At 43.9% G+C, this 18,120-nt stretch overlaps 1 protein-coding gene across 3 annotated transcripts in view; it reads left to right on the plus strand.

Moving 5' to 3' along the window:
- TTLL11 (tubulin tyrosine ligase like 11) overlaps nt 1-18,120 on the plus strand; it is a 254,643-nt gene that overhangs the window by 185,480 nt on the left and 51,043 nt on the right. For all 3 annotated transcript variants that reach the window (XM_073599526.1, XM_073599527.1, XM_073599528.1), the window contains one exon: nt 1,478-1,732. In XM_073599526.1, the coding sequence (XP_073455627.1) occupies nt 1,478-1,732 (255 nt within the window). The remainder of the gene's footprint in view (nt 1-1,477; nt 1,733-18,120) is intronic.

Consider the following 18,120-nt stretch of genomic DNA (forward strand, 5'->3'; position numbering starts at 1 on the left):
GCGCATCACGGATCACGGTAAATAGCCGCTGATCGCGGCCGTTTACACGTGATCATTCCGTCAAATGACGGAGCGATCACTTGTAAACAAACCGGCGTCACGTCATGACGCTGGTTCCTCCCTCCCCTCTCTGTACCAATCGGTAGAGTGCGAGGGGAGAGGGGGAGAGATTGCAGCAGCGCTGTGGGCACTAAACATCCAGCCCACAGCACTGCAATCAGTGCCAATAATTGCAGTACTCAGCAACACTGGGCAATACTCTGCAACACTGGGCAATACTCTGCAACACTGGGCAATACTCTGCAACACTGTGCAATACTCTGCAAATACTCTGCAACACTCTGCAATACTCTGCAAATACTCTGCAACACTGTGCAATGCTCTGCAAATACTCTGCAACACTGTGCAATACTCTGCAACACTGTGCAATACTCTGCAAATACTCTGCAACACTCTGCAATACTCTGCAAATACTCTGCAACACTGTGCAATACTCTGCAAATACTCTGCAACACTCTGCAATACTCTGCAAATACTCTGCAACACTGTGCAATGCTCTGCAAATACTCTGCAACACTGTGCAATACTCTGCAACACTGTGCAATACTCTGCAAATACTCTGCAACACTCTGCAATACTCTGCAAATACTCTGCAACACTGTGCAATACTCTGCAAATACTCTGCAACACTCTGCAATACTCTGCAAATACTCTGCAACACTCTGCAATACTCTGCAAATACTCTGCAACACTGTGCAATGCTCTGCAAATACTCTGCAACACTGTGCAATACTCTGCAACACTGTGCAATACTCTGCAAATACTCTGCAACACTCTGCAATACTCTGCAACACTGTGCAATACTCTGCAACACTGTGCAATACTCTGCAAATACTCTGCAACACTGTGCAATACTCTGCAACACTGCAATACTCTGCAACACTCTGCCAATACTCGCCAATACTCTGCCAATACTCACCAATACTTGCCAATACTCTGCAATAAATTTTAACAGAAACAAAGATTTTGTTTTTTTACCGAATTTTCAGTCTTTTTTGATTCATAACGCAAAAAATAAATAACCCAGCGGTGATTAAATACCACCAAAAGAAAGCTCTATTTGTGGGGAAAAAAGGACAAAAAATTCATATGGGTACAGTGTTGCATGACTGAGTAATTGTCATTCAAAGTGTGAGAGCACCGAAAGCTGAAAATTGGTCTGGTTAGGAAGGGGGTTTAAGTGCCCAGTGGGCAAGTGGTTAACATACCCTTTAACCCTTATCTGGCCAAAGTCTTTAGCATTACATTTTTTGGGACATACATTCATTTTAGACAGTCCCTTTTGGTGTTTGAAACTCAATGTGTAAATTGATGTTAGGAGTCATTGATAAAAAGAAGATCTAATGATGTGATAATTATCTTCTGCATATGTGTCACTTGGTGTGTTCCTAACCATCATCCTCCTCTTACTCCCCAGATCCTCTCATCCATCAGACAGCGCTGTGACAACAATGTCAGATCTAAATATGGGATCTGGGGATCTGGCCCAGGACTCTGCGAAGATTTTAGAGAACAATCTGCCTCCTCTCTGCCTGAAACAAATATTTCCAAAGTATGCCAAGCAATTCGGTTACCTACGAGTGGTGGAACGAATTGCGACACTCTTTCTCCGATTCCAGGGAATCCGTGGTACTTTGAAAATGGGGCCTACCGGCTTCCGGACATTCATTAGGTGAGTAAAGTGAAGGCTGTACTCAGTCAGGTGTTAAGATTCACCTTTTTATACAAGATTTCTTAGATGGACAGATTATGTGCAAAGACAGAATTAGCTGGCAGTTGGGCCAGGTATAGATTGCACAGACTTTCCAATGGATCTCCTTAGACCCCTTTCACACTAAGGTGCTTTTCAGGCGCTTTCACGCTAAAAAAGCACCTGAAAAGCTCACGAAAACCTACTTCCATTAAAATCAATGAATGCTTTCACATCGGGGCAGTGCGCTGGCAGGGCAGTGAAAAAACGCCCCTCTCCATTGAAATAAATGGAAAGTGATTCAAAAGAGCCTGAAAAGCTCTTCAAAAGCGTGCAGTGTTTGACTGGCAGTTTAGAAGCGCCTCAGTGTGAAAGGGGCCTTACACATCACTGCAGTGGAAATAACATTTTACATAGTAACAGAGTTCATGTGTCTGTTATGGAGGTTTTTTCCACAAACAGTCTAGTAAGGGTGCCAAATAACCAGATCAAATAGGCTAGGCCAGTGTTTCTCAAATCCAGTCCTCAAGGCGCCCCAACAGGTCATGTTTTCAGGCCTTCCATTATTTTGCACAGGTGATTTGATCAGTTTCACTGCCTTAGTAATAATCACAGCCGATTCATCTGAGGAAAATCCTGAAAACATGACCTGTTGGGGCGCTTTCAGGACTGGAGTTGAGAAACACTAGGCTAGGCCAGGCATGAGACCACATTATTTTTGGCATTTATGGCCTTATTGGCAACAGATTAATATGTTTAGTTTTTTGAAGAATATTCACCTTGCACTTTTGTGTCTGATTTCTGCAAGAGCAAAAGAAAACTGCAGAATCATGCGGAATTCCATTGTCCTGTTTGGTCCTATGACGATGGCCATTATAGATGCATTCTCTCTCATTTCTTCCTTTCACATGCTGATGTTCTGATCCTGCTGTTTCCTTTTGTATTTAGTAGGTAGCTGGCAACATTTTTCATCTGTTTTCAATACTCATTATCGGTTTGTAGAATGGCCACTTCAAACATAATCTGAACTCAAGTGGCAGGAAAGCTAGAAAGAAAGGCGGTCATTGATTTAAACACATTAGTGATTAGCAGTTAAATAAGCTGCATTTTCAGATTTTATTCCTCTTTATGATCTGTGATACAATAAAAACACCCATTTCCTCACCAATAAGAACCCCTGGCCTTACCCATAATAATGTTAAAGATTTTAAAGAGGAACTCCAGCCAGATTAATAAGCCTTTTCAGGCAGGATCACGATTCGGAGCTGCTTTGTTCTCCAGCCATGTGAAGACGGCCTCAGGTGTGTCAAAGAAGTGTGCCCGGTCCTCGCCAGCGACCCGCAGCCGCGCCGGAAAGAGCATCGCATAGGAATAATGGCGGATCCGCAGCTGACGCTTCGCCTCTGTAAACAGGGTCCTTTTCTTTTGGACTTCCGCAGAGAAGTCTGGAAATACCTTGATTTCTGTGTTTTTAAAGGGGATGTTACCCTTTAGTCTGGTCAGCCTGAGGACAGCGTCCCGGTCACGAAAGTTAAGCATTTTAGCAATAAATGTTCTAGGCGGTGCACCTTGAGGAGGGGGTTTAGCCCCTAGTCTGTGTGCCCGTTCAACCACAAAAGAGGTGGAAAACTCGGCTCTCCTAAATGTGTTAACCAGCAAATTCTCAAGAAATGAGGGGGGATCGGAGCCCTCAGACAAGCCTATAAAACGCAAGTTGCATCTTCTCAGACGATTTTCCATATCGTCTTGTTTAGCTAATACCATGTTTAGCTGGTGTTGCAGGCGTTCAGTGTGGACCTGTATTGGCGGCAACTCATCTTCCACCCGGCTGATGCGAGCCCCTGTCTCCGTGACGCGGTCTCTCAATTTTTGTAGGTCCTGGCATATTAACGACACATCGACCTTGACCTCCTCTATTTTACTAGTCAGGGTGCTTTTACAGTCCGAGATTGCTTCGAGCACCCGTGGGGTGTCCTCTGCCGCTGGGTCTGCGTGCGGAGAGGAGCCGACGCCATTTTCTCCCCCGGCTTCCTTATCAGTGTTTCTGTATTTAGCCAGCTTTGCGGCCGGATCCGTTTTCTGCTTCGGCGGCGACATGATCCCCACGGGCTGGGGGAGGCAGGGAGTCCAGGTGCGGGTGAAAAACAGGCAGTATTAGCTCCAGGATCTGTTAGTTCGGATGGTTGGCAGCGGAGCTCTTGTTTTTTACTCCTTACGCCATGCCGGTCCAGGCCACGCCCCCAGCCAGATTAATAAGCACGGAGCTGAAATAAGTTTATGTAATATATTTACTTGCCAAAAGATTTCTTTTTGTTCTACAAGTTTTGTGACGACCACACTGTAAAGCCAGGAGGGGAATAAAATAGTAGTAGTTCCATTTTTTATGTCACACAATATTACCGCAAAAGTCTAGGAAACACACAATTTCAGTAAAAAGCACATTAAAAGTTAATTTTAGGGGGCACAAAAATGCAATAATATACCCAATTTTTTGTAGAATATAAAAGCCAAGGTTGCACGAAGTAAATAGATACTCAACATGTAAAACCTTAAATTTGCATGCGCCCCTGAAATGGCGACAAACTTCAGTACCCTATATTTTCCATAGGCGATGCTTTAAAGCCTCCCTATAGCTATAGGTCATCAGTTTAGCGTTCCGAAGGATGTCTGGTGCCAGAATTATTGCTCTCATTCTGGCGTGTGCGACGATATGTAACGTGTATCACAATCCACGTTTTCAGGTGTAGATGCCCCGCTGCGCGTTTACATTTGTACGTACATATATGTGAGGTTGAGGGGCCTCAATTTTTTTTTTTTGGGGGGGGGGGGGAGAGTTTTGTGTGCTTGGGTGTAACTTTAGTTTTGTACTCTTTTTTTTCCATTACATAGGGGATGAAAAATCGATGTGATGTGATGATTTTTTTTGGTGACAGTTTCTCTTTAATGAGACATGCAGGGTCTAAAACACCTTGCATGTCTCCTATGTGCTCCACAGAATGTAATGCAATGCATGTCGCACTGCATTACATTTTTTCCCAGCCTTAACGTCACAGGTCACTTCTGGGTCAATAACAAGAAGGTAAGAAGGAAGCCCATCAATCTTCATACACTCAGTGGCAGCAGACCGGATAGTGAATGCAGCAAACCTGAATATGATTCTCCTTGTTCAAAATTACATTCCAGCAGTAATCATCACATATATGTCATCCCAACGCAGACAGAAGGAGATGAACCTCATTGCGCTGTACATCATAGCAGTATCTATTCAGATAAAAAAGATTGAAATTGCACTCCCATTGCTGACAAACAAAAACGAGCTCTGTTTGTATATATACTAGGGGTGCGCATCTTCACTCACCTCACGATTCGATTACGATTATCCCATCCACGATTAGATTCGATTAGATTCCGCGATGCATCATGATGCATCACGATTAATACCCAAGTGCCCATGGTTTTCAACTTTTCCTCAAAAAATTAATTCAAGCAGTCAGAAATTGAAGAAATATATTTATTTGTATCTGCTATTTAAACAAATTACACCACGTGCAGCAGACAACAGTATTTATTTAAAAGAGTACTGTGACATCAAACTGTTGTGGATAATACTACATACATACAGTGCTGGCCTGGTGCAGTAGTTTACATTTTAATATTTTCTTTTATGAAGAAGTAAACTATAACTTGTAAACAGTAACACCTACATCTATATAAAACAGAGCACTTCCAGGTATTGACTGGCAAACATCACAGTGAACCTGTAACACAGTCACACAGTGTGTTGCAGAACTTGCTGGTTCACAGTGATGATTGTTTGCCAATACCACCACCACCACCAGCGAGTCAACACAGATGGATGGCTAGATCGGCGTTATAAGCTCTCGGAGTTGTGTCACCCAGTCACTTTACAGAAAACGTTACCTGCACTCTACCACGATACACCTGTAACTGAAGCCAAGCCACCATTAGAGGAAGTCTGAAAATCCTTGACAGTATAAATTGTCAACTAAATCTAAAAACCTTGGACAAATCTTTATGGGATCACAAATACATAGTTACACACCACAATACCAAAAAAAACACACACATCACTGAATCATAATGGTAAAGGGCAGGCCATAGGTCAGGCGCCGGGCAATGGCACAGTCACAGTCAGACATGAGGTCAGGTCGGTGTGTGTTTTTGTTTGTGTGTGTATTTGTGTGATCCAATAAAGATTTACTCCAGGTTTTAAGATTTAATTTATTCTTTCAAAGATTTACCTTCCTCTGGTGGCTTGGCGGGCATCAGTTGCCTTGAATTAAATACACTTTTAGAATATTTGGCTGAGGGTTAAGTTAGTTGACACCTCCAAACATTGACAATTGATTGACAATACACATCATGATGTCACCCAGTCACTTTACAGAAAACATTACCTGCACTCTACCACGATACACCTGTAACTGAAGCCAAGCCACCATTAGAGGAAGCCAGAAAATCATTGACAGAATAAATCAATTGAAGCTAAAAACCTTGAGCTAAACCGTTATGGGATCAGAAATATGCACACACGTCAGTGAATCAGAATCATGAGAAAGGGCAGGCCACTGGGCCTGGGCCACAATCAGGCAGGTAATGGCACAGCCACTCATCAGGTCAGTGTGCGTTTTTTCTTTTGTGTGTGTATTTGTGTGATCCAATAAAGATTTACTCCAGGTTTTAAGATTCAGTTTATTTTTTCAAGGATTTGCCTTCCTCTGGTGGCTTGGCGGGCGTCAGTTGTCTGGAATTAAATACAATTTTAGAATTTTATTTGGCTGAGGGTTAAGTTGACCCCCCCAAAACATTGACATTTGACAATATACACATCAAGTGTGAAAATTCGATGGACACATTTTTGAAGATAGTGTCCGACACAATCTTCAAAAATAAACCATTCTCCATCTCCCCCCCAGTGCTAGCAAAGCTTGTTGTCACTCAAGTCGTCACTCAGTCACTTTACAGAAAACATTACCTGCACTCTACCACGATACACCTGTAACTGAAGCGAAGCCAAGTCACCATTAGAGGAAGCCCAAAAATCCTTGACAGAATAAATTATCAATTGAAGCTTAAAACCTTGAGTTAAACCGTTATGGGATCAGAAATATGCACACAAAATACCAACAAAAAACACACATGTCACGTCAGTCGTGAATCATGAGAAAGGGCAGGCCACTGTGTGAACAACGCAGGCAAGTGGCACAGTCAGCCACTCATCAGGTCGGTGTGTGATTTTTCTTATGTGTGTGTATATTTGTGTGATCCAATAAAGATTTACTCCAAGTTTTAAGATTCAATTTATTCTTTAAAGGATTTGCCTTCCTCTGGTGGCTTGGCGGGCGTCAGTTGTCTGGAATTAAATACAGAATTGATTTGGTTGAAGGTTAAACCCCTAGAAACAGACAGGCAGTCACAGAGCATGACAGATACACTGTGACATTGAACACGCCACAGTCACACGACATGACGACACTAGTATAAAAATTCTAAATGGACAGTTGGACACACAATAGAAAACCATTCTCCATCTCCTCCAGTGCTAGAAAAGCTATAACAAATATAATATTTATTTATATGACATACATATAGTATACTCCAGGTTCAGTTCACTGTGATGATCATTGATTGTTTTCAATTGCCAGTGCCACGGTCGGCCACCTGCAGGCCTGCTGCCACCAGTCAGTCAAAAACAGTGTGACTGTGACTGCGTTGAGTTGACGCTTCACTAGAGTGGCATAACTGCCGTTATAAGGTCTTGTTGACAATGACATAGGGAATAGATAGGAGGAACTCGGGAGGGAAAAAAAAGAAAGAGGGTCGTAGAGATGAAGGGGAATGGTGGGGACTGGGGAGAGGGGGATGGTTGTAGGTGGGGGGGGGAGAGGGGTATGGCATTGGTATTTGGTAGGGGAGGGAAAGGGGACGGGGGGAAAGGGAAAACGGGGAAAGGAAAAGGGAAAAGGGGAAAAGAAAGAAAGAGAGAGAAAGAGAGAGAGAGAGGGGGGAGAGAGAGAAAGGGGAGAGAGAGAGAGGGGGGAGAGAGAAAGAGAGAGAGGGGGAGAAAGAGAGAGAGGGGAGGGGTAGAGAGAGAAAGAGAGAGAGGGGAGAGAGAGAGGAGGAGAGTTCTCCTCCTTTCCTTCTCTCTCTCCACCTTTCCTTCTCTCTCCACCTTTCCTTCTCTCTCCTCCTTTCCTTCTCTCTCTCCTCCTTTCCTTCTCTCTCTCCACCTTCCCTTCTCTCTCTCGCCACCCTTTCTTCTCTCTGAGAAGGAAAGAAAGAGGGAGAGAGAAAGAAGGAAGGAAAGAGGGAGAGAGAAAAGAAGGAAGGAAAGAGGGAGAGAGAAAAGAAAGAAGGAAAGAGGGAGAGAGAAAAGAAGGAAGGAAAGAGGGAGAGGGGAAGAAGGAAGGAAAGAGGGAGAGGGGAAAGGGGAAGAGGGAAGGGGAAGAGGGCCTTAAGAGGAAGGGTAGGGGGAGAAGGAAGGGGAGTAGGGACTAGGGAGAGGGCGAGACTGGGAGGGGAGACAGAGACTGGGCTGAGGGGGGAGAGGGGCTGAGACTTGGTTGGCAATTGGCATCAGTTGTTTGGAACTTTTAGTATTTGGCTGAGGGTTAAAGTAACCCCTACTTTTTTTTAAATCTTTTTTTTTTTTTTTATTTTTTTTTTGACAATCTTCAAAAATCAAAATCTCAGTGGCAGACACTGACAGTGCTGTGCTATAAACAAAATATAGAAAATTAACAACACTGGTGTGGTCAGTGGTGTGGCAGACTAACAGTGGGCTGGGCAAGGGCAGGGGCAGTGGCACTGGCAGACACAACAGTGCATCACTTCCTGGATAAAAAAATGGGTCACTGCAAGGCGCAAGCAATGCTGCTCAGGATTTGGGAATGTGTAGATTTTTCTGTAAGAACACTAGTTGATCCACATGCTCTGCTTTGAGTGCGCTTCTTTTTGCAGTTACTACATCTTCTGCAGTGGAGAAAACCCGCTCTGCAGACACGCTTGTGCCTGGGATACACAAGTATTGCTTTGACAGCTGAGAAAGGAGGGGAAATATGACCTCATGCTCACACCACCAGTTCGAAGGGTCCTCAGTGAGAGGCAGAGGTGGGGCTTTACAATATTTTTCCATTTCCTCTTCAGCCTTGGCATAGGGGGTCTTGGGTTCTATTGTACCTTCAATGTCACTGAAAGACTGTCCCAGCAAACTCATGAGCAGCGATCTGGCCTTTCTTTTGGGAGGAGATGGAGAATGGTTGTCCTCGACGGGTGAACTTTCTTCTTCTTCCAGAGTTTCTTTTCTTCTAGGCAGTGGCACTTGATCCTCCTCAGGTGTGCTCCTCGATGTAATCTGTGTTTGAACAAAAAAGAATAGGAAAAAAAAAAAATAAAACACATTGTCAATTGCCTATGATTCTGATGGGGTGATGAAAAAGCACAGGAAACGGCATCAGATTCAGAAGCATGGCTTACACTATGTAGCAAGCTGTAGCTAGCTACCAGTTACAGTTTGTTTCAAGAAACATGATGAAATTCAAATCAGTTGAATTACCTCCAAGGATGCAGCCTCCTCAGTCACTCCTTTGTATATCTCCAATCTCTCCTCCTCTGTGAGGATAAAAGGCATTCCCTTAAAGTGAGGATCCAGTGCAGAGGCTGTATGAAGGATCTTCTTCTCTGCCTCGCTGCTGTACCTTTTCTGAAGATCTGTTCTGATGGCATTCTTGATCTCATGGATCATGGGTGTGTCTCCCATGGTGTCTGTCATGCTCTGGAGGAGTTGTGCATTTAGAGGGGCAATGAGAGAAACTGTTGGATTGCGCTCTTCTGACATCAGCATGGTAGCATCCTTCATTGGCTTTAATGCACTCACAGCATCCTCTGCATTTGACACATCTGTTTCTTTGAGAGTGCAGAGATCGGACTCTCCTTTTCTGACTTCTGGAGACAGCAAGGTGGCACAGACTGCAGGTTGTTGTTCTAAGAACCTCTCGACCATGTCATATGCGCTGTTCCATCTTGTTGGCACATCAGTTATCAGCTTATGATTCTTCAGGCCAAGACATTTCTGTTTCTCTTTTAGACAGTGGCTTGCTCTAGTGCTGCGGTGAAAGAATGTGGATATCCGTCGCACTCTGCCAAGAAGCCTGGAGAGTGTGGCCATTTTCAACGCTTGCTGGGATGCAAGGTTCAGTGTATGGGTGAAGCATTTCACATGGGGGAATTTGCCAACTTGAGCTGCAACGATCATGTTTGACGCGTTGTCGGTCACAAGCACTACAGATTTTTCGGATAGTTGCCATTCTTCCACAACACGAGACAGTAGCTCTGCCAGATGAGCACCCGTGTGAGACTCAGAAATGGCTCTCGTTTGCAGCACATGCGATAAGATCTGCCAGTCCTTAACGTAATGTGCTGTTATTGTAACATAAGACTCCGTCGTCCATGAATGACACGTTATTGCGACTCGACTTGCTTGGCTCATTGACGCAATTATCTGAGCTTTAGTTTCGTGGTAGAGTGCAGGTATAACGTTTTCTGTAAAGTGACTTTGTGATGGGATCTTGTAACGCGGCTCTATCGTCTTCAACAGGTAGCGAAACCCAGTGTTGTCCACAACAGAGTAAGGGAGCAGGTCCTTAGCTATGAAAGCTGCCACAGCTTTTGTTATTCTCTTCCCCTTTTCAGAGTTGGGCGGCAAAGTTGAGAGTATTGCATCAATTCTTGGCTGAGCTGGGTCTATTGACTTGGCGGCACTGGTGGTGGTGGTGGCAGGTGTTAGCATCTCTGAGTGAAAATGGCTAGCGTGGTTTCTCATATTAGTAGTATTCCCTAGATATTTAATTTTTGAGCGACAGGCTTTACACACGGCGTATGACTTGTCCAATTCGTGCTTCCCACTTTGTTCATGTTCATAAAAGCCAAAATGTGCCCAGATGTTTGCTTTTAAAAAGCTAGGTGCATTTTTTATCTCTCGTTCTTTTTGGTCTCCTTCTGCCATTTTTACTAGTGTAGCATGCCATGTAATTGTGACAGGGGTGATGATGACAATGTTGTCGTCTACAAACTCTGTCAGTATTAAAAAAAGAAGAAAAAAAAATTAAGTGATTAAGCCTAAAGCCTGCCACAAGATCACCAGAAAACAAAAGTAACAAGTTTCCTCTACTAGTGTAAGTGTAGTTTGATTGTATAGTTGTCACAAAATCCTATTTATTTTCTACCCCACACGCCGTCGCTAGTTACTCGCAGTCGCACTTAGTTTGTATGTGTTAAAAATGTGCCCTCATCTTATCTGTGATCTATGCTACTGCTAGCCGCCGTGGGTCATCAACTGCACTGGGGTCATTGGTCACTCAGCGACAGACGGTCACGTGATCTCTCTATCTCTCCTTCTGCAATCTTCGTGGCACACTGGCATTGAACAACACGTCACAAACAGCTACAAACAAACAACATCATATGTCCCTGTCCCGCCAACAACATCCTCCCGCCCCCCCCCCAAATGACAACATATGCCATTTCATTATTTATAGTTTTATGTATTCATTGTCAATGTCTTAGTGATTGATTCACATCACATTCACAACTTCATAGTTATCTTGTTTGTGTATGATTATTATTATTATGGTTTTGCTCGTCATCACTGCCGCAGCCCCACACATGCACTCACCGCAGCAGCATGTGTGGGGCAGTGATGAGCAAAACCATAAATCATACAAAGGTATCAATGGAGTTGTGATCAATCACTAAGACAAACATTGGACATTCAATAGATTAGAGAATAGACTGACCTAAACCGTAATTAATTAAATGGCAATGGCATGGTCACTTAAACTCACTTTAACCCTTTCATGACTAAGCCTATTGACATTTGGTGTTTTTTACAAGTTAAAATCCATATTTTTTTAGATAGAACATTACTTAGAAAACCCACAAATATTATATATATCTTTTAGCAGAGAACCTAGAGAATAAAATGGCGATTGTTGCAATATTTTATGTCTCATTGTATTTAATTTATTGTGCAGCGGTCTTTTAAATGCAACTTTTTGGGGAAAAAAAAAAAAAAGATACTTAAGATTCATGAATTTTAAAAAACCGAAACAGCAAAGTTAGTTAGCCTAAATTTTTTGGTATAATATGAAATATGATGTGTTACGCCGAGTAAATAAATACCAAACATGTCATGCTTTAAAATTGCGCACACGTAGAATGAATGGTGACAAAATTACGGTACCTAAAAATCTCCAAAGGCGACAAAAAAAGTAACGGATACCACAGGCTAGAGTTACAGAGGAGGTCTAGTGCTAGAATTATAATTATTGCTCTCGCTCTGACGATCCTGGTGATACCCTTACATGAGATTTGAACACTGTAACTAACTATGCGGGCCGGGTGCGACTTGCCGAGCCAACTTCCATACGCGTTTTCTTTGCTGCGGGCCGCTTTTATAATAATTTTTTTTTTTTTCTTATGCCTTTAATTTGAGAGGCTAGAGCGGCGGAAGGCAGGGAATGTCAGTCCGCTCCTCCGGGATAACAACCAAGTGGCTTTTAGCCGCTTTGGTTGTTATCCAATATCCATGGCAAAGCCGACGGCCCGGTGCCCGCTGTAAAAAACGGTACCGGGATGATGCCTGCAGCAGTGCAGCTGCGGGCATCATCCTGGTATAACCCCCCTAAGCCGAGGCCTCAAATGCGTCCACTCAGCGCAAAGTGGTTAATGTTTAGGAATACAGATTCAGAATGGCATGGCAAGCATTGAGCAAGCACCATCATTATTAATATTTATTATTTACAATAATACATTTGGCATTTGCATTTTACAATGACAGACACAGTCCACTCCATCCATAATGCATCAGAGATACAGATTATTATATGATATTTTATTTATAATATATTATCTTAGTTTAAGTGTAACACCGTCCTCTTTACTATTTGTCTACTACTACTACTGTGTGTGACACAGTGACAGTGAGTTACCTACCTGTGATAACGACGAGTCGGAGTCGGTGACGTGTTACAGCTGAGCTGGGCAGTGGCACTGGCACTCAGCCACTCACTGGCACTGCTGGTGGAGCAGGTCTCTCTCTCCTCCTCTCCTGCTGCTGCCTGCGAGTGAGGATGAGGATAGCAGTCTGAGGACAGGACAGAATGACAAGTTTAGTGAGTGTCACTTCTTCGTTCATACTGTGTGTCTGTGTGATATGGTGACACTAACATGATGATGTGACACACACACAGTCAGTCAGTTACCTACCTCATTAAGATGATGGTGGTGGACCGGTGGTAGTGGTACTGAGCTGAGCAGTGGCAGTGTGGCTGGCACTGACGAAACGACTGGCTGCCACTCACTGCTGCTACTGCTGGTCTGGAGCGGGTCTCCTCTCCTCTCCTGCTGCTGCCTGTGAGGACTCGGAGTGAGGGCACTGGACAGGACACTCAGCCTGGTGAGGAGTCTGAGGACAACCAAGCGCGGCCTAGCTCGGGTCTCTCCGTGCCCTGAGTCGGGTGACGGTGACGGCACTGACGGACGCTGGACGTTCTCCCTCTCCCCCTGTAACAGCCTGCTGTGTTCAGTTCACTGCACACAGTGATAGCGGGAGCCCACTGGGAGGAAAGCTCTGGGGGGACAGGGAGTCCAGGACACGGAGGAGGCTGGAGGAGGTCGGACACGTGTTGCTCCACTGTTTGTATCTCCTCTCTCTAAGCCGCAACACAGGGGGATGACGTCAGCGGGAGGCGGGAGAAAACGGCGCGAAAGCTTCGGCTGCTTTCAGCTTCACTCGGAGGCAGGGCATGGCGCAGTGGCACGGCGCGAGGATGACGTCATCCTCAATAATCGATTGTTTAAAGCTATAGAATCGATGCCGCATCATGGATGGCCGAATCCCGATGCATCGATTCGACGATTAATTTCAACAGCCCTAATATATACAGCCTCTCCCCACCAGAAAGATGGCTGCTGTGTCCCAGCCTGCAGTAGCGTCATGTTGCCGACTCCTCCCTATGTCGTTTTGCCAGAGTATGATGTCGTCAGGGGCGGAACGTCATTCTCTGACGAAACATATACAAACAGAGCTTGTTTTTGTTTGTCAGCAATGTGAGTGCAATTTCAATCGTTTTTATCTGAATAAATACTGTCATGATGTACTGCGCAATGAGGTTTGTCTCCTTTTGTCTGCATGGGATGACATATATGTGATGATTACCGCTGGAGTGTAATTTTGAACAAGGAGAATCATATCCAGGTTTGCTGCATCCACTATCCGGTCTGCTGCCACTGAGTGTATGAAGATTGATGGGCTTCCTTCTTGCCTTAGTTTACTTGATATATGCTGTTGTGACCTTTTGTGTTGAGTGTCCACTACATGGAGTAAGCAGCTGTATTGTTGGGTGCTGGTGACGGCTCTTCCTATTCCCTGTCTGTTGCAGATTGAACTACCATTGAACATTTTTTCCTGGATTGTCTTTTTTGGATTATGATTTAAACGCTGCACCTTAACCATATATACTTTTTGTTAACTTTCTTCAATATTGTGCTGGCTGCTGATGTTTTATTAAATCAACTGATATCAAAAATCTTTAGCGCAACATATTTTATTATTTTTTAATAACAAGAAGGGGAGGATTGTGTCCGCTCTCCTCCCTTCCTTCTACCCGGCAGCACCCGCTATTACAGTCCTGGGCCCGTAGATGGGCAAGCGGAGCCAGGGATACATAGCAGGGAGGGTGTGCGCAGGGTGTGTGCAGCATATAGGTGACAGCCCAGGTGCCAGGATAAATTTACTTGTCGCCATTGCGACCGGGTGCCTGGGGTTTGTCGAGCCTTGGCGTAAAGCATGTTAGGATGACCGTATGATGCTGCAGACCCTAATTGCTTTGTAGTGTTGCCACTTCCACTGATTTCTGGTGTGCAGGAAGAAGGTTTTGGTAATATAAAAATAGCAATGTTTAAACATTTTTATTGACATGAGAAGCTCCATAATTTATATTGATCATAAGTTCTTTGCTGTCTCCAACCCAGTGCAGCTCAGTCTGTTCAACGGGTTTCTGAGGTCAAGCTGCTATCCTGTTAGACAGCAGGAGCAGAGAATACTGTAATAGCACTGCAGATTGCTGCCACATCCTCACTTGCATGCTTTTTCTTAATAACTCCACCTTTCAGTTTTTGGGACACCCACTCTATAACTTCTAGGGTGACCTATAGCAATTAAACATTACAGAAATTATCATCATCCACCAAGTCATTTCTACCTAGTGGCAAAGCTGCTAGGGGAGGCAGTTGATTGGCCTTCAGCTTTTATGTGTCAGCTCCTTCTGTACATAAATCACCTTTGTATCCAGATAATTCCTGTGTGATTCATTATGAAGGAAACAGTTATGCAGCGCAACAATATATAGGGGTTGATTTACTAAAGGCAAATCCACTTTGCACTACAAGTGTACTTCAATTGCACTTGGAAGTGCAGTCGTAGATCTGAGGGGAAGATCTGAAATGAGGGGAAGCTCTGCTGATTTTATCATCCAATCATGTACAAGCAAAAATGCTGTTTTTTATTTTCCCTGCATGTTCCCCTCAGAACTACAGCGACTGCACTTCCAAGTGCACTTCCAGTGCACTTGTAGTACAAAGTTGATTTGTCTTTAGTAAATAAACCCCATAGTTACTGTTGTTATATCGTTTTCCGAAAAGAAAAAAAAGTTAGTGCTTTAAAACTTGCTATAAAGAACCCATTGCATTCTGTTTGTGCTTCTTGCACTCCTCACAAAAGTTCTACAGATAATGTATTATCGCTCTTATTCTGAAAAAAAAATGCAAAGGCCTTATTTCCTGTAATTATACATTTTTATGTAGCTGAAAATGTATTCGTCACCTAAAAGTAATTTTTACACCTGCAACTTCAAGGTGTGTAATTTTTCATTGTTCAAAACCTTGTTATGTGTTTCTTTCATTTACTCCCCTTCCTCCACTTTCTCGTCCTATGTCTCTTTCGATTTTTATTCCTCTCTCTCTCTTTCTGAGGGTTCCAGATAATACAATGTAGCAATAACTCTCGGTGGAACTGCTGGTTTAAAGCGGGCTGTTACCTTCACTCTCGATACCTCTGTTTCACCGACACCGGGTCTAGGGTTCCGTTGAGTTTACCTCTGGGCGATGCAAGCACTGAACACTCGAGTATATTTTTCCAATGCTTTAATGAACAAATAAAGGAAGTAGCAGGAAAGAGGCAGAAGGAAAGCTGCAGGGAAGCTCAAATACCTTTCAGTAGCATTCTTCAGAACATTCTTTAGAATTGAACACTTGTAGTTGAATAGTCTCCCTTTTTTTTGTAGGATCTAATCTTTGCCCGCCTGGATAGACATCTCTCACTTGCCTAGCAGCCAGTACTCAGCACAAACAAAAGTCTCTGCCACAGACTTGTTTGGAATGAAACCCGTACGATCCTCTGCCACAGGATGTATTGGTTTGCGATAAATGTCAGACACAGTACTTGAACCTTTAAGCCAACCCGGCAGTACTATGCAGTAAGATTACTTCAGGATACGTCCTCCAACCGAGTCACCAGGCCCCTCTCCAGACCAGCACTCTGCATGATCCTTCCATGACGGGTCCTCCCCTGGGATCTTCTCGGTTTTCCAGCTTCTTCACTCAGGATAGACAGCTCAGGACCGTTCCTCTGCTGCTGTGGTAGGCCCCAGACAGGCTTCTGGGCCCACCCACACGCCGCAGCGACGTGGGCCTCCAGAACGGAGGACCACGAGGTGGTACTCTTAATACATACCTGTCGGCCAGGAGGGCCAGCAGGTGGCTGAAAATGACCCCCAAAATATGGCGTCTGTCCCATAAATATCCTCTCCCAGAATGCAACTCGGAGGACCACCTCCACCGAGTTGTCCCCGGGACAGAGGAGCACTCATACGCTTTTCCAACACTGGCCCATGGTGACTACGACACCCACCGGCACAGTGTGGAACCACATGCAACTCAGCCAAGCTGGAACAGAGGCAAATCTGACTTCCTCTAACAAGTGACCCACTAGATTTACCTATCAGCGGTAGTTTAAAAATCTACCAGCGCTACACAATATAATTGGGAACTGGCTCTCTCTCTCCCATATCTCTCTCTCTCTCTCTCTTTCTCTCTCTATCCCATCTAGCGCTCTCTCTCTCTCCCATATCTCTCTCTCTCCCTATCCCTCTTTTGCTATCCCTTTCCATATCCCTCATAAATTGTCTGTGTTATATTCATTTCTTTTCTAGCTCTCTCTTTCTATCAACGCACCCCTATTTTTTTCTTCTCTATCTCTCTTTCCACCCCATTTCCTGTTCCAATCTTTTTTTATTGAGATTTCAAATAAGTAAACAAAATCAAGTACAAACTAGATCTGTCAGCATAGTCAATGTACGAACAGTGGCTACCATAACCTATGTGGAGAATGAGGGGCCAAGCATGGACCCATAAAAAAAAGGTCCATAATCAGGTATGAGAAGCTACATCAAAGTTATCAATCATGAAGAGACCAATGTAGCATAACATATGAAGCTATATTTATAGAAAAGGGTAACCACCCCCCCCCCCCAAAAAAAAGGGGGGGCATATTTCAGGTCAATATTGTAGGCCTAGCAAATGGGTCAAGCAGGACTGTCCCCGCCCACCCATCCGACTGGGCAAGTGGAAACCATAATATAAGATTTAACTAATATAATAAACACTATGGCACCAAGCCATTGATTGAGCTATCAGGTGAACACCAAGAATTGACAGAATATCGATTATATCAGCTCCTGTAAAGTAGTTTGTTACATATAGAACTTGACCAAAAGCCTCAAATCAAAGATAAAGGTCTTGTTAAAGGATCCATAATGTACTGAAGTAGAAAGGTAATCCAAGCAAATAAAAGGAAAAAGGGGGGGGGGGGGGCAGGGGGAAAGGGAGAAAAAGAGAGAGCAAGGGTATGCCTGTCCGGGAGTTTGCCAACAAGTCAATGTCAAAAGCTCACTTGGATCATGCTACATGAAAAATCCCCTGGCTCTGTTAACTACAAGTTCCTGACACTTAGGGTGTTATTTACTAAAGGCAAATCCACGTTGCACTACAAGTGCAAACTACAAGTGCAAAGTGCACTTGAAATTGCACTGAAAGTGCAGTCACTGTAGATCCGAGGGAGACATGCAAGGAAAATAAAAAACAGCATTTTAGCTTGCACATGATTGGATGATAAAATCAGCAGAGCTTCCCTAAATTTCAGATCTACCCCTTAGATTTACTGCAACTGCACTTTCAAGTGCACTTTCAGTGCAATTTCAAGTGCACTTTGCACTTGTAGTGCAAAGTGGATT

This window comes from Aquarana catesbeiana, linkage group LG09 (assembly GCF_042186555.1).
Source record: "Aquarana catesbeiana isolate 2022-GZ linkage group LG09, ASM4218655v1, whole genome shotgun sequence".
In the NCBI taxonomy this organism is placed as follows: Eukaryota; Metazoa; Chordata; class Amphibia; order Anura; family Ranidae; genus Aquarana; species Aquarana catesbeiana.